We start from the raw sequence: 23565 nt of genomic DNA, 5'->3' as shown, positions 1-23565 counted from the left end.
ATTGTCTCTTTTTTATCATTTTCCTTTCCACATTCGCGGCAATGATCTTTCAGATGAGAGTATCTGGTGTCTGATAGTGAATTAAGATGTTGCCTCAGGCGAACATTAATACATCGGCCTGTCTGACAAATGTAGATTTTTTTGCACGAGAGTGGAAGCTCGTAGACTACAGAGCATGCGCATTCCACCAACGGTGACCTGTGAGTAACACGGCATTTGAATGGACTAACTCCTAATACATTTTCTCTACGGTTTCTGATGACCCGGCAAAGCCCGCTCAACTTACAAGGTGCCGAAAAACAACTTCGACTTCAAACCTACCAGCAACATTTTTTACATTATGGGCTACTTTGTGAATGTAGGGGATGACTGCCCTTTTCTTGCATGTCTTGTCCCTCTTTTACTTGACGAAATCCGTCCTCACCAGCCGCACCAACTTTTCGCGCGTTGCCGAAATAACCGAATCAGAGTACCCTGCGGTTTTCAGCCTGCTGACCTGTAACAATACACTCTCTTCGATTCGGTGAAAACAAGAATTCTGTAAGCTGGAGCGGAGGGAAGACACAGCCATTCCATTTTTTACATTTTTTGAATGTCCGCAAGAATAGTGCAAAACCTGTTTCTGGGATCTTGGGGAGTAAAGCAAACAAACATGACATTTTTCAGCAGTTTTGTATTAATCATGTCCATACCAGCTGATGATGAGAGATTCATGTTATTAACTATGGAAGCGATACCATCTGCGAAGAATGTGATAGCTGTCATGATGGTTTTTGTGTTGAGCGGTGGTAACTGTGAAGGCGTGTCAAATTCACTCGTGAAAACAGATGCAAATGCATTGTTAAATATATCTGCGCATTCATGCTCAGTAACCGCATTGGATTCATGGTCAGCAACCGTATTGCATATTCAAGCCTCGCAGTGGAAAGTAAGTGAGCTAGGCCACGGCGGTTTGCAGTGCTCATTTGAGCCTCGGCGATTTCTTCTAAAGCACTCCCCCCTCCCGTGAGCACTGATTTTCTCTGACGTAAATCGTGTTCAAGCCTTCACGGAAATCTTTTCCAGCGGCGACAACTTGACCCTACATGTGTTATTTTTTTTTTCTCAGCGAATCATTCTGTGAAGGGCCCGCACTTAGTAGGTGCCGGTTCCGCCGTAAACACGAATTGCGAACAAAATTTAGCGGAGACATATCTGTGCAGACGCTACGGGAAGCTGTCAGTATTTGTAGCACCGAAGTTTTATTAGGTGCGGGCCGCAGCTGCTCCGATTTTCAAACACTCAATGCTAAAAGGTGTTTAGTGAGAAGCTCTGCCTGCAGGTGCAGCCCCGGAAAAAATCATGGGGCCGAAATTCGCTTAGCAAACACCTTTGCTACTCTGTATTTGAGCTTTGTCGTTGTGCTAAGACCACTATTCTTGCCAGATCAGACGGAGTGTGTGCTGGAGTAAGGGGGAAAACGTGGCCAGTGGCTGCGACGTCAACGTATACACGTACTAACTGCGCTAATTTCCACACTGTGACACCTTAAAATTGTACTCCGAGAGCACCCTAGGATTGGAGAAGCGTTAAAAATTTTTGACCATCCCTGTTTTTTCTTCGGAGACACGATGTGAAAAAAAAATTAACTATATGGAGCTGTGTTCAACTTAGTCGCGGAAAGAAAACAGTTCTGAGAGTGCTCGCTTTTCTACAGCTTTACTGTAACCGCTTCGACCAGTTTTGGGAAGCGTTTCTTTCTTTGCTGCTGTTCGAAAGATCGCCACAAGAAATTTCTTGACGCTAGCTCGTCAAGGCACTTCGCCCGGCTGCCGTGATTTTGGCCGTTGTATTTGCCTCGCGCAGGTGTCGTGCGTTTTCCCCCGCCATTTCTATTTCGCGATTAGAGACGCCCCGGAATATGTCACACCAACTGCCGCGAATCGTCAGAGTCTGATGTTGTGTGCGCACAATACCAGTCACACCCGCGTCGTGTGGTTTCCGCTCCACCTATGATGTATGTGTGCACTGAAGGCTTCTGGCGTGGCAGATATCATGCCTGTTTTAACGCCGCAGCGAACAGCATGGCCCGCACTGAGAGGTTCTTCACCGTTGCAAAGCAGCACAGTCTCAGTTGCACCAACGTGGGACATGATGCTTCCCAGTGCTGGAAAAGAAGTTGATTGCGCGGACATTTCAATGCAGACTCAGATAGCGCAGCATAGCACTAGGCTTGCGCGGCTGCCTGATCATCTCTCGAGCAGCCATACTAGTTACTTAGTGGCGCCCCCTAAAACACGTTGCACTTGCGAAGAGGCAAATCTCGTCGTCGTTCGACGTATGCTCACAATGACCATGCGCCATCGCTAGCAGCGCCGCCGTGCGTACGAGTAGCCGACTGTTTTTGAAAACGAGTAAGTATGCTCGGGCAAGACAAGAGAATCACACTTTTGCCCTTATGCAGCAGGGTGATGGTTGGTTGGTTGGTTTATTGGGGTTTAACGTCCCGAAGCAACTGAGGCTATGAGGGACACCGTAGTGAAGAGCTCCGGAAATGTCGACCACCTGGGGTTCCTTAACGTGCACTGACATCGCACAGTACACGGGCCTCTGGAATTTCGCCTTTATCGAAATTCGGTCGCCGCAGCCGCGATCGAACCCGCGTCTTTCGGGACAGTAGCCGAGCGCCGTAACCACTCAGCCACCGCGGCGGTTGCAGCAGGGTGAGCTAGTCGTTCTATGGGACCTAAATAATGCTGTTTAGAACAAGCTATCCAAAGGCAGTGTTTCTGTGTGCCTTGGCTAGTTTCTTGCGAAAAGACTGGGCCCAGTTTTCATAAGCTTATTCCGAGATTGTTAATTAAGGCACCGCCAAGTTGTGCTTTTGAAATCCTTCGGAAATGTCATGGAGTCATGAAGCCTTCACAATAGCTTTCACAAGCAAGCAGAGTGCCGTTATGCGCTTGATTATCCGCGATATTTAGTGGCTACTGTAGCAGAAAACCTGTTACGAGAGATCAAAAGCTGCGCCCGTTGTGACGCTTAGAAAAGTTCCGAAGAAAAAGGTAATAAAGATAACGGTTGTACCACATCTCTGGCTTTCGAGTGATGAATTAAGAGCATCCTTTTTGATATGTGCGGTACTTCTCACGCATGTGTGATCGTCTGTTTGATGAAGTCGGCACAGCCTCTGTATTGTATAATTATTGTACCCACAGTGCTTTTCATAACAAAAAAATATGTAAACCAACTCGCTCTAGCGTCCCAATCAGATGAAAAATTCAAATGCTTTCGGAGTAACAGTCCCCTTACTCGAGCGGTTTCACGCAGGAACCACGCTGCGAAGGGAAACACGGAGAAGAAGGTGGAGAGGAGGCAGCCCAGTGAGCCTGCCAGACGTGAGTGCCGTGGAGCTTCAGCAGTCGTATTTGTCGTGCCGTCGAGTTGCACGGCACCACGTTAATAATTACGGGATTGATCGCGGGATCATTACGCATGACTTTCGGAAGCAAGATGGAAAATAGCGCAGCTCCAAGATCGCGCATTTGTGACTAGAATCGCGGCCATTTAAAGCAGGCGGAGAGAATTACGAACGATTAAGGGAAATTACCCCGCGGCGCATAGTCACTTCATAGTCATAGTCTCCAAATAGCTCACAGTCCCCAATTTCCAACAAAAAGCTTTGATTATCTCTAGCCGAATCTGGTCATTGTTAGCCTTACGGCTTCGAGGAGCAGAGACAGAGGGCGTCGCAGCTCGTTGCATTTACTGTGGCCGAAAGTTCTCAGGAGATGTACAGAGGTGAGTACTCCCGATGTATGCGTCGCAAGGGTGTGATATACGCACCAAGAAAAAGTACCATTAGGTGATTATGCAATAGCCAGCAATGGTAAAGATTTGATGGGAGAGTAAGGACCACTTCAAAAAATGTCTGCCCGCAGTAAACACCAATTCTATGACCCTTTCTCGCGATGTCATTGTTTTTGCGGCAGCAATGGACGCATTTATTGCTAAGAAAAGTGTTCATAAACATTTTTTTGCCATTCGAATAAAACTTATCGCTCTGCACGAAAGGGAACCCAGTCACCTCTTTTTAGACGCGAATGCCGGCGCGGCTTTGCCCCTGGGATCTGCGACCAAAAAACTGTTTAGGCGCACCGCATTTTACGCGCAAAATAGGACCACGATAACCACACCTATTTCATTTTGTTTTACCGTTTTGAGTTAAGTATGTATTTAGTGAAAGTAGCCTGACTTTCATTAGAGTGCTGGTATCTATCGACACAGCCAACTTCTTTTTGTGCTGAGTGTCCCTTCAAATTAATGAACAATTAAAGATCGATTGCCATGAATGATATTGCATTTGAATATAATTCTCCAAAGCAAACCACTAACAAATCGTCTTTTTCAATTGATTTGGCAAAAACGCATTTTTTGTTTTTGCAGGATCACTTTAGTAACTTGAATAAAGATTACCTGTTAAGATTGTCTCCACGTACGCGATGATATACGTGCATCGTCTATGACTACAAGCAGCTGTGTGGAGTAGCTACGGTAGTAATTTCTTGCACTGAAATCAATCCGTATTGCGGGTGCCAAGGTGAGAACTAATAGCACTGCCTTATGTTTAACTGCCTTTACAGCGCTCGACCTGAGCGAATTTTTTGGAACGCTGACGATTGCGAAGAGGTTCAGGGCAACATGCTCACCTGTCCAAGGCAATAGGTAAGCACACCACCTTCGGGCCATTAAAGATTTTCACTCACACGTATAGGGGCTACTCAACTGACCTAAGACGGGGACTAAAAAAAGATTGGTGTAGCTTGCTTATGGTAGACAGGTTTGTTGGCGTTCGCGTAGAAAAAAAAAAACTGGCGCACAAATTAGCACTTGCTCATCGAAGTTGTTAAGATTGCTAAATATGTTTAGCTTGTTTAAAAAAAATTCGCTGTGGCTTAGCTTGGTTAAGCCCGGTAATTGCGAAAGCAATATCCGTACCTACACCATGGTTCAGCTGGTTGTGTAGCTGGTGGTGGTGCTTGTGGTTAGACTTGTGGTCATGTATCGGTTATACAATCCAATCGAATCCAATGTAATGTAATCTAATCTCATCTAATGTAATCTAATGTAATCTAATTTAATCTACTGTAATCCAATCCAATTCAATCCAATCGAATCCAATCAAATCCAATCCAATTTAGTCCAATCTAATCCAATCTAATCTGATGCAATCTAATCCAATCTAATCTAAGGCCGCCGGTGGTGCACCGCCACTACTCGCAGACGACGTGAGATGGTCGCCCAGCTTTTCGGCGTGACGTCACACAGAGGTCATGCGAAAGGTCATTTCATGTGCACCGCCATCGCACGGCAAAGGCTTGAAAGTGCACGTAGTAAAGCTTTCGCTTTAAAACTCTATCTTTAACGCTTTTCTTGTTACAATTAAGGCGAGCGCCACGAGCACGCGCGAGACAGCGGCGGCGGGCATGCAATCTTAGACGCAATGTCAACGGCAGCACCCTGTCGCGCGGGAAGCAGCGCTGCCGCTTTAGCACGCGTTGTTGAAAACGTGGGCCACGCTAGTGCAAATAAATTACCGCAGCGAAAATTACTTCCTCACCATTTTGCAGCCTCGCATCGAAATCATCCAATATTTACGCGTGCGCGTCTAGCGGCTTGAAGGCGGACAATCAGTCTGGAGTACATGCAGAAGCTTTTAGTCGCATACTCTCAGAATTCACAAGCACATCACGCAGGAGCTGCAGCGAAAAGAACTATAAAATAATTAGCGTACCAAACGCCACTGCATAAGGCTGGAAGCCCGGCCAATTACGTGCTAATTGGCTCGATGGAGATGCCTTGAGGAATAAAGTCAAAATATGTAAAAAAAGGCAGTATGATGACGTTGACCACGACGGTTTGCAGATTGCGGCTGGAAGAGAGGCACCGAGCTTTGAGCGTTCTAGGAACCACAACAGGGGAAAAAAAGCTGCGAAGAGGACGGAGAGTGAATTTCGATTCCCGAAAACTGCGCCACCACGAAAACCATAAAAAAAAATCTTGCTGCCGCACTTTTTTTAAATCTCTATCAATGCCTTTTTCACGACTAATGTCAAAGGGGGATTTGGTTTATGGCGGCTTTCGTAATTAAAGGCGAAAAGCATTCATGCACACGGTTTCTAAGCGTTGGTGTCTGGCGTTGTTTCTAGTAGGTTTGTTTTAAAATCATGTTTGTACTTTTGTGTGATAAAACAAGGCTCAGCCGCTTAGAAATTTCTACTTGTTTCGAGTACATTTCTTTCAAAGTCAATTTCAGCCTTTGTATGAGAAAACATGGCTCCTGCCTGTAATTTTTTTCTTGGTAGTTGTGATCATCTTGCTTGGACAAATAGGATTAGGTTAGCTGCATCAAGTAATCAATCAAAAAGATTCGAAGTCAATTAGGCTCCAGACTTATATTAGCTGTACTGAGCAATGTTTTTTATAAAAGCAGCTGTAATTGTTCAAACATGAGAAAATAATGTACTTTGCGCAACCGTTACTCCGCGAGCGACGCATGTGCAATAAAGGGGGTTTCGGAAATAAAATTGAAGTACAAAGGAATTTTTACTACTTTTGAGGAAGACTGTAGAGGGGAAGCCTTCCTCTCGTTCTTGCCCTGGAAATTCAACAAAATAACTCTGAAACAATGCACCCGCAAAATTAGAAAATAAAGGCATAAATGTCTAGGGGAACGTTCTCAGTCGAAAAGACTCAGAGACGATGGAAGGCAAGAAATGAAAACTAATATGCCCCTTTCTCTACCGCTATGCATAACAGGCTCCTCTCCTTGTAGAGGAGAATGGGATTTCCCTTCTTCCATTCTGGCACCGACCCACCGTGGCAGGCGGTTCACGGAGGATCGAGAGAATTTCCTGACTACGGGCAGTATTTTTCGACAGGGGGTTCTAAAGATATCGCAATCAATATTCAATATGAACAAGACTCTCTCAATTGCAGTTTTGAAGTTGCCTACATTTAAACCGAATTGGCTCGAACCGTTTGTGGCTTCCAAAATGCGTTTCATCTTTATGAGTAATAATCCTTCCTGGTGAAAGCATTTTTCATTTTTATTGGTAAAATGACCTCTTCGCGACATTGTAAAATAAGCTACATTTTAGATAAATGGAAGCAATTGAGGCTAAGGCGTTCATTAAGGAGTCCTGACAGGTTTGAAAGATTGCAAAATTAAGAGGACACGATTCCTCTTTTTCGCACCAGCTACGGCCGGCCCATGTGTCGAAATCCACTTCACTGCGACTCCATGGATTAGCGAGGTGTCAATGTCATGTGTTTTTTTCGGTGCCTAACAAATAAGCAGCGATGACGTCTAAGTAGTTTTTGTCCCTTCTGGTCCTGTACGGCCAGCGCACCATCACGGCCCTGCATTGTGGACAGCTGAAAAGGAGGCCTTGGGTGCGGCTTTCGAACTGCAGCTCCAAATTTAGTTGTTTTATTGGTAGGACATAAACCATGCTCTCTCGAATGCGCGGATGTGATTCATGATCCTTTTTGCTGTGGAATGAAAAATGCCAGTAGCCGCTTTTAGGCTTTCTGGAAGTCAATTAGTGCCGCCGGCAGACACAAATTCGTCACGGAACGAATAATTATTCAAATGCCGTGCCAGCTGCCTCTGGTCTAGTCGCTATTTAGGCTCAGGATTTGGTCCATAAATTTATAACAAAAAAAATTGAGCACAACACTTGGACCCCTAGGTTTCATTGTGTCGTTTTTGTCTTTGTTTTGTTAAGCGTCCGCACGTAAACTTCGTCCGCATAAGGTCGTCCTTCAGCAGGACAAGTGAAGATAGTTCGCAGTAGTGCCAGTGAGTGTGAGACTATATCGAACAAACAGTGCGGGGACACGACATACAAGAAATATTGCGATACGCGCAATCCGCATAGACGAAATTTGCGACACATTTGCTATAATAAAGCTCCTGAACTGTGCCTACGTAGTATATGACGTGTCGGTTTTAACGTTACAAAATTACACATGGACTATTACAGTCGGCCGTATTGCATTGTCCAAAGTAATTTCGAGCCCGTGGGTCTCATTAAAGTGCGCTGACATTGTGCAGCACACCGGCGTTTAGCAGTTCACGTACATCGAAATGCCATCGCAACAAACGGGATTGGATCTGGAGACGTTGGACTCAGCAGCCGATATATCATTGTTAGTGATCCAGAGCAGCGGGTAGGCTGGGCCTATAATACTGCCATAAACTTGTAACGATACTTTTAGAATGATGGGCTTAAAATCGTGAAAACGTTTCACAGTGGCGTGCAGTGTTTGCCACTCCAACCGAAAGCATGTGCAAGTCGCTGAAGAGGTCACAAGGCATTCTTAGCATCCTCTACCGGAGCACACTCGCTAACACTGCGGCCAGTAGTTTCCTCTATCACTCTAGATTGCTTCTCTTTACGTTTTAAAAGTGAGGACAGCAATAACACTCCATTTTCGATGAAAGCAACACGTATTGCTTTGCTACCCTCGCTTCTGAGCAGCGTGTGTTGGCCCAGTGCAGTTCGCGCGGCGACCTTTCCGTGTCCAAGCGAGGGCCATCTGGCTCTACAACAGCTAGTCCTGGCAAGTGCCCGTGCAGCGTCACAAAGGCAACCAGGGGACCGCGTAAGCAGTGCCCCTTCTCCGACATCGCTCAGATACGTGGCCGGTATGGCTTTTTTCCGATAACCACCGCCCCTGATGAAAACCCAGGTGGCCAATTTCGAATGTTTGCTTGCACTGCTAAAAACAGCGGTTTTTTAGATGCGGTCATGGTCTTTCTTTTGGTTGCCTGCAAAGTTACCTCACAGACCTGTGCCCTAGAATTAAAAAATTCGCTGTGGCTTAGCGTGGTTAAGCCGGTAATTGCGAAAGCAATATCCGTACCTACGCCATGGTACAGCTGGTAGTGTAGCTGGTGGTGGTGCTTGTGGTTAGACTTGTGGTGATGCATCGGTTATACGATCCAATCCAAACCAATCCAATCCCATCCAATCCATTCCATTCCATTCCAATCGAATCTAATCCAATCGAATCCAATCCATTGTAATCTACTCTAATCTAATCTAATCTAATCTGATCCAGTCCAGCTCAGTCCAATCCAATGTAATGTAATCCAATCTAATCAAACTAATGCAATCAAGGTCAAATGAAGGTCAATGGTGGTCACCGCCGCGGCACGATGGTGGTCACCCTTCAAAGTGCAAGTAGTATTGCTTTCGCAATAAAATTAGCCGCGGTTTAACTCCGCTTTAACCGATATGTGACGTGCGAGAGCGCAGTGACGTAAATGGTGACGCCTCAAGCGACGCCATAGCAACGTATGGCCAAATCTCAGAGCCGGGAACCACTTTTTCGGGGGTGTCCCTGGGCAAATTCTTGGAAATGACCCGAGCTAAATTTGGAGGTCGCCATCCTGTCGGCCACGGTCAATTATGGTTGGGGATCAACTTAGGTCTAAATCAGCCAAGGTCAAATTTCCCGGGTGGGCGTGGCCAAATTCTTGCCGATTTGCGTCACAGTTTCTGAGGCAACTAGCGATGCACGTGAAAGATACACCTAGTATACGTAGGCTTAAAATTGGCTTAACGGTTGCTGCGGCAGCGTGCGATGCACAAGAAAGGTCTGTGCTCAACATTGTCGTCAGAGTTGCTATGGCAAAGAGCGGTGCACAAGGACGATGCGCAAGTAAGATATTTGCCCGGCTATGACAATGGTATGAGTGCTTTCGCACTACAATGAAGCTACAGCCAGCCAGACAGCGCAAGCGCACGCACAGAACGCCCCCGCACGCACGCACGCACTCACACACACACACGCACGCACGCACGAACTCACACACAAACCGCCCGCAGTCATTAACCACCACGCTGCCCACGCCACGCGCCTCGCTCGACATTGGTCATCTGTTGGTCTGGTTTTGATAGCACTTTGCCGTGCACCTCGGCAAGCAGAAACAAACGACGATAAACGTCTCATCGGGATACTTCACTCTTCGAACCATTCCAACGTAGTCGAGACCACCAAACAGGTGCGTCCGTCTGGAGCTAAGTCGGCAGTAGCGCGTAGAGAAATTACGGTCATTCACATCTATTTCCATAATGGTAAAGAAGTCAAATTCAAGATGCAAGAAAGTGAAGCTGCAGTTAGCCAACAAACGCTGTTTCAAAATAGAATAATGCGCATTCTAATCATTGGACACTTAACGATGACCGTGCCATCACAGAAGCCATTACCAAACTCCTCATGCATTACGTCATCCATTTTCGTAAATCGTCTCTTCCGAGTTTCTACGTTTCTGGAAGCCGGCTAAGTTTCTTCCAATTACGCAAATTTCGCGACTAAAGACTTTAGTGTGGCAGCTTTATTGTGCCTTCGTGCTTGTGTGCTTGCCAGCCTCAGGAGGAAGTGCGTAACCTCAGTTTCCCGTGTTCTCTGGCTGGACTGCGATCCCGAAGCGTGCACGGAAAATCGTCAGAGAACCATCTTCTTTTCCGAGAAAGGGTGCATGATGAGACCTCATTCGCCGCGCTAAAGGCAAAGCAGTCGACACAGTTCAGCCGTTCTCCAGGCGTATTGCAATCCTTCGCCTTCCGAGACTTCTGGGCGGCTGGAAGAGGGAGCAACAGTTGGACATCGATGAAGGAGTGTCCGGATCCGGATCATGAGAGGGAAATAACTAGAAGAATGAGAAAGGGGTGGAGCGCATATGGCAGGTTCTCTCAGATCATGAATGGTAGCTTACCAATATCCCTGAAGAGACAAGTATACAACAGCTGTATCCTACCGGTACTCGCCTATGGGGCAGAAACGTGGAGGCTAACAAGGAGGGTTCAGCTTAAGAACGCAGCGAGCTATGGAAAGGAAAATGATAGGTGTAACGCTAAGAGATCGGAAGAGGGCGGAGTGGGTGAGGGAACAAACGCGGGTTAATGACATCTTAGTTGAAATCAAGAGGAAGAAATGGGCCTGGGCAGGGCATGTAATGTGAAGGCAAGATAACCGCTGGTATTTAAGGTTAACGGAGTGGATTCTAAGAGAAAGCAAACGTAGCAGGGGACCGCAGAAAGTTGTTAGGTGGGCGGATGAGATTAAGAAGTTTGCGGGGATACAGTGGCCGCAACTGGCAAAGGACCGAGTTAATTGGAGAGACATGGGAGAGGTCTTTGCCCTGCAGTGGGTGTAATCACGCTGATGATGATGATGATGATGATGATGATGATGAAGGAGTGTCTGAATGTGTGGGACCCGACGGTGGACTTTGGCAACATAGGAAACTGCATGTGACTGGCGAGTCACGTTAATCGTAGCACCAGCGACAAACCCTAATCGTGTTTCGTCCCTCATGGCATCGGTGAAGGCGATCCACACGACGAACACAATCGCCGATTACGGGAGCGGGCGCGGCATGCCAAAAAGGGTGCCCGCCTTTTCGCTCTCGAATTCTGGCGGCAGTAGTTTGCGCTAATCGAGGGAGTAAAACTCTGCGCTATGGTGACGGCAGAGCTTTTTCCTTCCTGGTGCGAGGGCGCTCACGTGTCACCTTCGCGTTGCCTCTGCAGTTGGTCTGTGCTGCTGGTGCCGGGTTCAGTGCTTGTTGTGTCAGCTATATTTATCTAGTATGGGGTACGGCCGACCCCGTCCTGATTGATTGGATTGATCCAATTCAATCCAATCCAGTATGCTAATTTGGTAGCTACCGGCCTCGCTACGCGATGGGCTTAAAGTGCAACTAGTATTGCTTTCGCAATAAAATGGACCTCTTTAGAAAATGAGCCCTGTGGCAAATCTCTGCTAAACTGCCGAGGGTCGTCGTGCACCAGTTGGGATAAATCACGTGCCACGGCATTCCTTGTCTCCGTCCTCTGCAGGGAGCAAGTCTCCAGCCAAGACCAGGAGGACGAAGGTGGCCCGGCGACCCGCCTGCGGTCGAAGACCCGGGCCATGTCCGCGGCCGAAGGCGCATGCAACAAACAAGGAGAAGCTGGAGCTAGGTGTGCCTGCCATCAACCCCTTCGCCCTTTAGCTATTCGCTTGCACTGAATTCAGGATACAGATGGCTCCTGCAAAGCAGGGTTCGATTGCTCAATGCTGGTCGCAAGGAAGGACTGTGCTAGGTTGCTCATCACTTGTGCTGTCGTAAACCGGATTGTCAAGAGAACGAGCCAGTCCTGCTATTCTGCAGCTGGAGGTTCCAGGTGTAGTGTCGCCAACCTGTGATGCCCTGCATCGAAATTTCGAGTGTGCGCTTTCCCCAAACCGTAGGGTAGGTAGTGAGCAGTGGGTGAAATACACTAGACTTCATAATTTTTTTTTCCTTGGAAACTGGCCTTGCTCATGTGGGCAGATTTTTCAATCTGTACTTTTCTCGACAGCAGCACAACGCTGCTTCACTTAGTTTGGACCGACGACGAACTATCTCCATAAGAGCTGTGCGGTGATACGACGCCACAGAAACAAACGGCGCGGTTTCCGATCATTTTAGGATTTGTTCTTCTGACACACCTATCAGTCCCGGCCTCTCGGCAATGGAAGTAATGTCATGCAATGCCAGCCACGCTCTGCCTGCATCTAAAGGCAGATGAGGAACTGGAAACGCCCACAGAAATGATTGGCGGAACTGAGCGCAGTTTCTGTCCTTGGACTTCCAGCAAGTCGTGAAAGGATTGTGAATACGTGACCTGCAGACACCGAAGTGATTGCTTATATACGAACAAAAAGAAACCTGCTTATATACGAACAGAAAAGAAAACTCATTCGCTATGTGCGCGAGCACAAGCACTCTTATCGCACAACAGTACGGCGTACAGGACAGGATCTGCATGACATGGAAAATATAACGCTTCCGCACACATTCGTGTTTTGAGTCGGCGGCAGTACTACCGGGCTGCCGACGAAGGTGTGGCTAGTTTATTCATGGATGTCTCAAGCTTTCTCCCTCGTTTATCGCATTCAGATCTGCATTCATCACGCTCACCGGGGAACCATGTTGCCGTATAGTTTTCGCAAACTGGCCCTCATAGACGTGTCTCTGTTGAAGCACCGTGCCTCTTTAGTGAATAAGCACGGCCATGGTCTCAGCGGTCAACGCCGCTAAGCTGTAAAGGGGCGAGGGCAGCTCCCAGTATGCGGCACATAATTGCTTGCGCCCCTACCATGCAGGCCTCCACCAACCACAGGCGACCAACCAACCAGGGGCCGGGTTCCTCGGATTGCCCGTGGAGCGAACTCCGCTGAACAGGCTCCCTCCGCCGATAAGAGAGGTCGGGGAAGGGCCACCGGCAGAGGAGGCGTACGGTGAGCACGTTCAGCTGTTCGCCCTGTCGCAGTTCGTTGGCAGCTGGCGCCATCGAAAGAAAACCCGAGAGCTCTTCTATGCCGGGCGTCTCCCCCTGATGACCGTGAAGGGTGCCGCGACCTAATAGGTTTAGCAGAGTATGGTGACAATCTCGCGCCAGGAAAGAGTGCCCGACACCACATAAACCCCTCAATAAGTTAGAGGAGAACACCCTCAGGAGATTACAAACCAACACATACTTCCCAACGCCAGCTAAGTTACACCAGTGGCACCCTACACTATACTATCCGCAGTGCCCAAACTGCGGAGAGGTAGCTAGCATCTATCACATGGTGTGGGCATGCCAATTTAATGCCTTAGTTGACCCCGTTGAAAACCCGTAAGAGGAGCAGTGGGAGGCTATTCTGATCAGCGATGATCCTGACCGTCAGCTCTGGCTGGTGCCGAGGGCCAGCGCAGCAGCAACAGCCAGTGGACTGCCAGACTAGGAGGCCCACCCACATGATTTAAGAATATTGAGCAAGCAAATAAACATGTTTTCAGTCAGTCAATGGCACTTCGAAACCGCCGCCCCTTTTTTTTGACTTTTTGGTGGCCGGAAAAAAATCTTTTTTTTTTTAGGTTTTTGGCACACTCACTCCTATTAGAAATGTAATCTGTTCTCTTTATTTCTCCTGAGATATAACTAGAATCTTTTTACGCGGCGAAAATACTTGTTACAGATGGCGTAAAGATTAATTTCTTTCTTAGAAAACGTCTCCGCCGCGACCTAGTGCTTACAGAATCCACATCGTTTGCGTTAAGTGTGGTGTTTCGTTAACCATTGCCTCCGGGTGCCCGCCTTGTGCCCACCGGCTTTCCAAAGGTTTAGAAGGGTTCACCCAGACCAAACGTTCAGCTTTTTCTGGGGTCGAACAAGCCCAGGAAATCTGTACAAGCGCTTTTAGTTTGCACTGCGGCCACCACACGACGCGTGGTGCAGAACGGTGAAAATCACGGCGGAATTTCAAAACCTCTGTACATCGCATTGCTTCCCCGTAGCATTCGAAATATCGAGCTCACCGCCCATTTTGTAGGTCATATTTTGCAGCTAGAAGAAAGAAGGAATGGTGACCGCAATGTTCGGGACTCAGTATCTCCTCGCGTACAGCAGACGACGCTCCTTACTCAGTCTCCGGGAAAACTGGGCATGTGCTTTGGAAAAGGAGTGTTTTACACCCACGTCCGGCAAACAACGTTAGTTAAAACATGGTACTCTATGGACCGACGGTGCCTTTGCGCCAATAAAATAGTGCTCATAATTATTTTACTTATTTATGTTTTTATAAAGAATGCCTACTCCTTTGATTCAATAAAATATCTAGGCTTGTATGTTGTCATCGTTACTTCGTGGGCACTCTTATTTTCTGCCCTCAGGTATTTCAACCTTATAGTTAGGTGGCCTTTCCTAAAACGAAGCGGTTGGGTTTCGCTCCTTGTTTCTTCTGTATCTTCTTTGCGCTGCAGCTTTGCAGGGTGTCCATTGGAGCTTCCACACAGCGAGTTGACTATGCTGCTTTTTTGGGAAGGGTTTCCCTTTTCAATCGTTCATGCTTCGCGAGCACTTCGAACCTCTGCACACCAGACTGTAGAGCCTGCAGTCCCGTCGATATCTCTCATTATGTTGTACGTAGGCAAATGGCAGTCTCTAACCGCTGCCTTCCGAAATCTGGTCTTTGTCTCCTCCAGTCTGGGTGTCTTCCTTGGAAGCCAATGGTGGCCCCAATACCTCTGCGTAGCATTACACTCCCAACAGCCTACACCAACATCGACACGGCAGAGCAGCGCCACCGCTGCGTCACTTCGGCGGATGCGACCTCAAGCAGCGCATCCTCCGCCAGCTCCAGACAGCTGCGGTGCAGGAGGTGAGGAGACGGTGCTGCTCGTGACTAATACATGCGCCGCAGGGTGGCGCGCGTGAGTATTCTGCTTGCGGCCAACTGTTATTGCGAAAGCAATACTACTTGCACTTTCACGCCTTTGCCGTGCCGCGGCGGTGACCACCATTGACCTTCATTTGACCTTGCTTGCATTAGATTGGATTAGATTGGATGACATTGTATTAGATTAGATTGGATTGGACTGGACTGGACTGAATTAGATTAGATTAGATTACATTTCATTAGATTAGATTATATTGGATAGGATTGGAGTGGATTGGATTGGATTGCATAACCGATGCATCACCACAAGTCTAACCACAAGCACCACCACCAGCTACACTACCAGCTGTACCATGGCGTAGGTACTCATATTGCCTTCGCAATTACCGGGCTTAACCAAGCTAAGCCACAGAGAATTTTTTTTTCGTGGAGACGCGAAGAATTGTAGGAGGAAAGCTACATCGTATTGATGTCACTGCTTCGACATATTATAGGGGCAAATGTGGCAGCGAAATGAAGAAGAGGCCGGAGGCAAATACCACTTTTAGAGCATTTGCTCGAACAGTCGCGTTACTCAAGGACGGATTAATATGAAACACGGTCACTCAAGTGAAACCATTGTGTGCTAGCATTGGTACAGATTTTAGACCACCTAATTGGAGCAGAATGTTTGGAGTATTATGAAATGATTCAGCGAGTTCCATCGACACTGGGCGTACCTCCACGCTGGACTTTACTTGCCCAAAAGGACTTGTACCTATTGGACTAAATATTTTTAGTGGGGCTAATTGACTACCTGGTTAATATGAAATTTGCCTCGCGTAAGAAGTACTGCCTCGTGTAGCGTGCGAAGAAAATGGCGGAAATGTCGGCCTCCTTGAGTCCTGTTTACTTTTAATATAGGGATTTTTTCTCTACTTTTATTTTTTATTTCACCGTTGTCGTCTTTAGACTCTTAAAATCATTAATTAATTCATTTTCGTGAACTTGTTACTGCACGCTTTGTGCATATTTAGCTCCACATATTAACGTCAGTGAGGCTGTATCTTCATCCAGTGTGTAACATGAAGGTGTACCAACGCTTTTCACGTGTTTCTGCGTTTTTTTTTTCTTGGGCATAATTAGTGCTCAAATGCGTGTTCGGTCTCATTGAAAAACGGTGCTTTCTTCTATACTTGGTAGGATGCAAGTGTGTGTTACCCGATTTCTTCGCTTTAGATGTTTTTCACCATTGCCTTTTACCCGAGCACCGCGAGAAAACTTCTGCACTAATAATTCCAGTTAGAGCAGTGACACAAAAATAAGAATTTGTACTGCCAATAATTCCAGTAAGATCAGTCATACATAAATAAAAACTTACCAGCAATGATTCCAACAACATCAGTCGCACAAAAACTGAAACATCTGCCATCAGTAATTCCAATGACATCAGTCGCACAAAAAGAGAAAAAACTTCTACTACCAATAATTGCAGTAAGGTAAGTCACGCAAAAAGGAGTACTTCTACTGCCCATAACATGTCATAAAAAACAAGCTTCAACTGCCAATAATTGAAATAAGATCCAGCCATACAAAAATGCATGCCAGCATTGTTGTTGTTGTGACAGAGAGAAGGATGAAGAGGAAATTGCACGGGCCTGCTACTGGCTCGAGCCAAGCCACCACCGCTGCCACGTGCAGATAGAGGAGAGTTAAAAGATCAGAGGAAGGAGAGAGAGGAAAGGAAAGACGCGCGTCGCAGCAACAACTGCGTCCGCCGGAGCGGACGCTGCTCAAAAAGATAAGCGGCTGAAGCCGCGCTCGCCGAAGCGAGAAAAGATACTCTGACAGTCCTCATGCCAGCATTACTGGACAATAACTGGCTGTACCAGCATTACTGGACAATAACTGGCTGTACTGAACCAGATTCAAGTAGTCCCTCTTTCGACGACACCATCCGCTACATAAACCATTCTGTCATACTCCTTTGTCCCATGGATTAAAACGCGTGTACCTATTTGCTGCACGCCTCCTTGCAGTGCCCTAAACATCCCCTTTGATCCCCCTAAATATCTCAGCAAAACTGTTTTTTTTCTCGATGCGTTATGGCGCAGACGCGAGCAAGAATTAAAGGCAAAGAAGACACAAAAAAAAATGGCTGTGGCTTAGCTCGGCTATGTCAGGTTACACCTAGCAAAAGCGAGCGCAACGACGAGGCAAGCGGTATGACGTCATAGCAAACGGTGGCGGCGGCACCACGGCAAGGCGCGCGGTGTGACGTCATGCCAGATGGCGCCTCGAGCGCGCGGCAGCCGGCCAGCTGCGGCAGTTGCTAGGCAACCGCTCAAGGTTGGTCTCTGTGCCTCCTCGGAGCACCGCCACAGCGAAATCGCAAGTTCGCGGCCGATGTGAAATCTATGCCTTCATGTTAATGCCCTTTCCACAGGCTGTCGGTCGGCTCAAGGATTGGAGAGCCCTGCAGCCGCCTTGTGTCCGATGCCAGCGGTGCTCTCTGGTGTGCGGGGAACGCTGGAAGCGGCCACCAATGGACGCGTGTCGACAAATGCGTAAGTATGGCATTCCGATAGTCACCGTCGTTTCGCTGATCCAACACGTGGCAAGAGTTGCAGCAGGCGTCAAGAAGTCGGTAGCAGGAATCAGTGGAGAGTACCTGGAACATATTTCGTGGCTCTTGGTCGGAAATTAACGCTCCAAAATTATTCAGAGGCTGTAATGTGCCCTGTCACGCATCAGAGCAGATCTCTTAAACCAATCTCTTTTCCGCATAGCCATCTTTCACTTCGTCTATCCTCTCTTGACCCTTCTACTGCCAGCTCTCACTTGAGTCTATGCGTCACGATAAGTGAAAAAGAAATAGTTCTATCGCGGTGTGCACTGGCCGAAGTATGCAGGATGTGTGAATTAAATGCCCGGTGCGACTCTTTCGGTGCGGAGCCCGTGCCTTATTATGGGCGCATCATTTTAATCGGAGTGGTCATTAGAATTCGCGTGCGAGCCAAGTGTTGAGACAGCCGCGAATGCTGTACGTCCCCTAAAAGTATAAACCTACACTCTTGAAAAAAGTTAGTATAAAGGTAGTTAAAAGGTAATAAGTGCGGCTGTTACTAACTCTGACTTCGTTTTAGTATTTCTTATCAGCTATGTACTACCCTCTACAAGGTATAAGGTATAGTTAGTAAAAGTTGCCCTTGCTACCTTTTCACTAACTATGGTCGCTAGTTACCGCCTAGTTAGTAGCCGTTCCTTTAATCCTAAAATGAAGTCAAATAATATGACTGGCACAGACTGCCGTGCCAATAAATTGGTCTTGTAATACACATTTCTGCAGGGGAATGGGGTTAATAGACTGAGCTGTTTCTACAATCTCAACTTCATAACTCACTGCAAGGTTAGTAACAGTTACTATCCTTCCCGTTACTAACTGCAGTTACTAACAGTGTAGTAACATATGTGACAACCAGTTACTACCCCAACGCTAGTAAGTACTACTACCTTTTTTCTAAGAGTGTATATCAGACAATTTCTCAGCTCCTGCGATGCTTCCGCCTCCTTCCAGTATCTGCATACATCTGCCTTGCAATGCGGTATGCAGTAAGCTGCGGGAGACCATTACGGACCATTGCAGCATTGACTGCTGTGTCCTTATCGACTTCGTGGGTTTTGTTTCAACTAGCATATGGTCACGTCTCGTTCTCTGAGGTCCATCATTCCTTTATCCCCAGGGCTCCTGTAGCCGTGCTTCCAGGGATGTCCGCAAAGAGGCCGTCACGTGATCGACAGCGTCGGTGCTGAGGCCCCCATTAGTGCTCCAGATTCTTCGATGGCTTCCGCGTGAGTACGGTGGTGGGCGCAGATTAAATGCAGAGCGACTAGGGGACTTTAGCGATTCCAGAATGATTGTGAGTGCGCCGAAGTTCTCGCAGAGAATGCCCGCAGTTATTGTTCTCAGCGCCCGCCGATTGCAAACTGTGGATTTGTACGCAGATCGCAAGGAGGTTATCTTTCTAACAAATTCCGACGGCATGTTTTTAAAGTACGGAAATGTTTTCAGTGAAACTTCATTTCCCTGAAACGTTTCAGAGCTAAAAAACTTGATGAGAGCTAGCGCTGTCAATTAGGCGCGGTAAAACAATGCCAGGCGACTTGGTTCTTTCATTTCTCAGGGAGCTAATTCGAAAAACTGAAGCATTATGCCCGACGAACCATTATAGTAGGAAAAACACTACGTTAGAAGCTATCATGTTCCGACATTCGTCCCAGTGTGTTGGCATGCCTATGCACAGCGATTAGCCAGGCCGCCCTAGAAATAGTGGGCATGCTCAGTGAACACTGCGGGATCGTTAGGGGGTTCGTTGTCATGCGTGCACGAATGGCGTGCCTCCGGAGGACACTGACGGCGAATTTCGAGGATTTGAAACCTGCCAGGGCAGCTCCGTAGGGGCGAGAGGAAACACGAGAGGAACTTCGTTTTTTGCGAGGAATTTTTCGATCTGCCAAGGCGCTTGTATCCCGATGCTAGAAAGCGTGATAAGCGAGTGCGGTAGGGATGGCGGCAAATATAAGAAACCAATAAATTGCATGCGTCAGGGTGCGCTAGCAGCCCAGCTTTCATTTCCATTATTCGTCCCGGCCCACTACTGTCCCTCCAGTCGAGCATAGCGTAATTAAATGTGCTAAACTCTGGCCACATTGTTTCAGAAAACTCCGTCGAGTTGAAGAGGATTATTTGAGAACAAGAGCTCAAAGCAATTCGTTTGAGCGATACAAAGGGAGCGCCGATTTTCAGCACACAATTTTACTGCGATGGTAGTAGCAGTGCCGTTCCGCAAAATGTCGGCATGGGCACGTGTGAGGAAAGGCTTACCCACACACATCCACCCTTCTCCCCACCCTTATCCCAAAAAGCGCCACCCATCCGCCATTTCCCTCTCACCATCCTGCGCCATCTGCGCCAGCGCAATTTAAAATCATATACATTATAAAAGATAAAAGCCTGCACTGTAAACACGAATACTTTTATATGGGAGTAAAAAGGGAGTCAGCTGAGGCTGTGCGCTAGACGACATCTTACTGCCGTTTTATTCCTCTCGATTTAGACTTCACGTCATTGGCATAGGCTTCTGCACACTTTGTGACCACGAGGCAAATGATTGTATTGGAGCAAAAAAAGTAAGGGCGAAAGACTAAAAGCGAAACGCAAAATCTCCTGTGGTTGCAGGTTACAATTCCTTTCACACAATCCAGACAGCGTAAACGATAATAGAGTATAACTAACACCGATAATCCCAAAGTGACTCAGGCTATGAGGGACGCCGTAGTGAAGAGTACCAGAAATTTGGACCACCTGGGGTTATTCAACGTGCACTGACATCGCACAGCACAGCGCACAGCACAACACAACGGCGACTTTTCAGGGATAGTGCTATTGACCGCTCTCAAATACAGCCGCACAGACCTACTAGCCATGCAGACAGAGCACCTTGTCGCGGATTTAGTGTACGTTGTCAGTTCCTCTCCTTTTGCTCCGCGCAGCACAATTCAGGAGCGTTCGTGAGTCGTGTTTTGCATTTCCTGCAGTAAAAGCGAACTGGTGCTTCTCATCATGACAGGAGTGAGTACCACGGCGACGTGGACTTCCCTGAGGGATGACCTGGCAGAGCACAACAGCATGGGCAGTGGATTGGAAAGAAAGCGCAGCGGTTACGCCACGTGCTAGACCCTGCAAACCACTGGCAACCTTCGCGGCCAGCCTTAAGCTGCAACAGCGCTGGCGTGTTCCACCTCTCCTGCCTACCTGAGGCACCGTGACACAAAACGAATAAATGTACATTTCTCCTCTCTTCCCTTGGAAGAATGTTTCCGACGTGTTTTAGTGTCCGCACCGGCGTAAGTTCGCCTAGCGTTGTCTGGAAAACATCTGGAGCTCGGATCATCCACACCCAAAAATCAGCTGTGGTTCAACCTGAATGAACTCACTAAGACGAGCGAAAGCTCTCTTAAGGAAAGACCGCAAACGTAAGCGCACACCACGCGCTTTAATACTGCGGACGGTCGCGCGATTTCCGGCGGTTTCAAGTGTGCCGTCGGCTCAATGCGCGCAGCTGTGGCGAGCTACGTGAACCACGTCAGAGCCAAGCCTCCGCTCCTCCTGGTTTGAAGGTCAAATTTCATAGCCACATGACCTTCAACTTTGTACGGGAGGAGTAGAGCTTTCGCTCCAGAAAGCTGCTGAAGCAGTACTGCTGCCGAATGTTCTCGTGCATCTACTTAGCAAGCTACTTTGCTTTAAGGAGTGGTATGAAGCGCTCATACCAGCCGCAAATTATTGTGCGCCCCGCTCCCTGGTAAGGTTTGCAAATCGCAGTAGTTCTGGCTGCTGGGTACGTGCGGAAAAACAGCGTGACTATAGGAATTGAACCTGGCCGATTACTCTGGAAGTGCCAACTAAGCGGAACTCCAGCTAAGTCCGTTCGGATTAGCTGAGCCAGCCGCCACCCCACCCATCCCTCACTACCAGAGTGTCAATCTGACGTCGCCTGCATCTTGTGGTCCCACCCCCAAGGCCACCCTTACCCGCATCCTCCTATGTCCGGAGCTCCCTCCCCCCGCCGGGCCGGTGCCCGTCCGAACCTGCCAGGACTGGGAGACCTCACTGCGGTCAGCGGACCTTGCCAGGCAGAATATCGCCATCAGCCGGGCCGCATACGTCATGGACCAAAACAACATGAACGTTTAGACCGTGAGTAGGGTCATGCGGAGGCCCAGGAGGCCTGCGGGCCTTGAATTCTCTTGCTATATACAGTTTCCCCATCCCATCCATCCATCCACCTGCGTGAAGCTGTTCAGCGCAGTGACTTCAGCGCAAAAGTAGTAATAGTAGTACTAGTGATTTTAATAAGCAAAATATTTTCGCTGGCCCCGACATCTGCCATTGCTGCGGGAAGCACCTGAGCTGGGGCAGCAGAAATAAAGGATAACAGGCACCGTGTAGAAATGAAAGTGGTGGGGGGACAGAAAGGATAGGGGGGGGGGGGGGGTACACTATACAAGACATTATTTAAATATTGACATATGATTCGGACGCGCGGGATGATCTAATTAAAGTAGAATACAAGCACACATGCACGACGCATTATCTTATTGATACAGAAATCTTATTGATACAAATATTTATTTATCTTATTGATACAGAAATATTTGACAGCAGGGAGTTCAACATTTCCCACTGTTTTAGGCATAGCTAAGCAAAGGCGCAGAGCGCGTCGCTCCATAACAAGGCTTCACGCTTGTACCTTGGGCACCCAGAAAAGATAATGGAGCCGAATTAAAGTATTGGCCGTACATAGATCTTATAAAGAAGGAGTAGAGTATCCCGTCGCATACCGAATTTTTTGTTGCTGATCCTCACCAACCGGCCAAGGGCACGCTCACCCTTAAGCACAATGCTTGTAATGTGAGGCCGCCAGTCTAAATGCGGGTCATATATTGTAGCCAAGTATTTTGTAGAATCAACTGGCGGTATCAGGATAGAGTGATACGAAAGAGAGATGTAAAGAGGGGATGCCTGTAGGAAAACAAGGACGGCACACTTGTTGACGTTTAAAGTTAACTTCAGGCTGTGTAGCCAAACTTCCAGAGCATTTAAATACTCTTGCAGTAATTGATACAGGATATGAATGTTTTTGGCAGAAGCGAAAAAAGCAATATCATCCGCATACACATAAACTTTGACGGCTGGGTTAATGGGGATATCACGCATTAGTGTGTTAAACAATAACGTCGAAAGAACGGAGGTAACGTACCCTTAGAGCAAAAGAATGCTCTATTCCTTAAGAACTCTCTTATCCACGCGAAGAGGTACAAAGGAGGTTGTAAATTAGATAGTTTATGAAGCAAAGTTATGCTGGAGACCCCCCTTCAGCATCTTTTTTTTATCTTCATTCATTCTCACCTTCCTCCTTTTCCTTACGGCGCGGTTCAGATGTCCACCGAGATATGTGAGACAGACACTGCGCCATTTCCTTTCCTCAAAAACCAATATACCAACTTAAGTCTGTCAATAGCGGGATTCTGCGAGGAGGCACCGTAGCCTTGAAATGAAGAACCAGCGAGCAGTTTCCTGCGTAAATATGCTAGCTGAGCTACTGAGCATGTCCGTGAAGCCCGGTCACACCAACTTCCCCTAAGGACATGGAAGTGGTGCATCACTTTTCTGCACTTCGCTGCATGTGCCCTTCCTTTGCGTTACACGAGGCTCATCACAAGACAGAGCTACTCCCGTATCGCATGAGCACGAACTCCTCCTATACGTTGGTACGGATG

At 47.6% G+C, this 23565-nt stretch overlaps 1 protein-coding gene across 4 annotated transcripts in view; it reads left to right on the top strand.

Moving 5' to 3' along the window:
- Nucleotides 1-21091, top strand: part of LOC149348509 (uncharacterized) — a 63227-nt gene extending 42136 nt beyond the window's left edge. For 2 of the 4 annotated variants that reach the window (XM_089588144.1, XM_089588143.1), the window contains exons 6-13: nt 3310-3377; nt 4623-4704; nt 11895-12017; nt 13186-13320; nt 15050-15225; nt 17669-17789; nt 18966-19074; nt 20853-21091. In XM_089588144.1, coding sequence (XP_089444270.1) covers nt 3310-3377; nt 4623-4704; nt 11895-12017; nt 13186-13320; nt 15050-15225; nt 17669-17789; nt 18966-19035 — 775 coding nt within the window. In that variant the 3' untranslated portion in view covers nt 19036-19074; nt 20853-21091. Of the gene's footprint in view, nt 1-3309; nt 3378-4622; nt 4705-8545; nt 10886-11894; nt 12018-13185; nt 13321-15049; nt 15226-17668; nt 17790-18965; nt 19075-20852 lie in introns of those variants that run through there. The other 2 variants (XM_089588145.1, XM_089588146.1) reach the window with 2 other exon arrangements.
- The last annotated feature ends 2474 nt before the right edge of the window (nt 21092-23565 follow it).

The sequence above is a fragment of the Amblyomma mixtum genome, chromosome 4, assembly GCF_055824585.1.
Source record: "Amblyomma mixtum isolate Tamu chromosome 4, ASM5582458v1, whole genome shotgun sequence".
In the NCBI taxonomy this organism is placed as follows: Eukaryota; Metazoa; Arthropoda; class Arachnida; order Ixodida; family Ixodidae; genus Amblyomma; species Amblyomma mixtum.
This window is presented reverse-complemented; position numbering and strand designations above follow the sequence as displayed.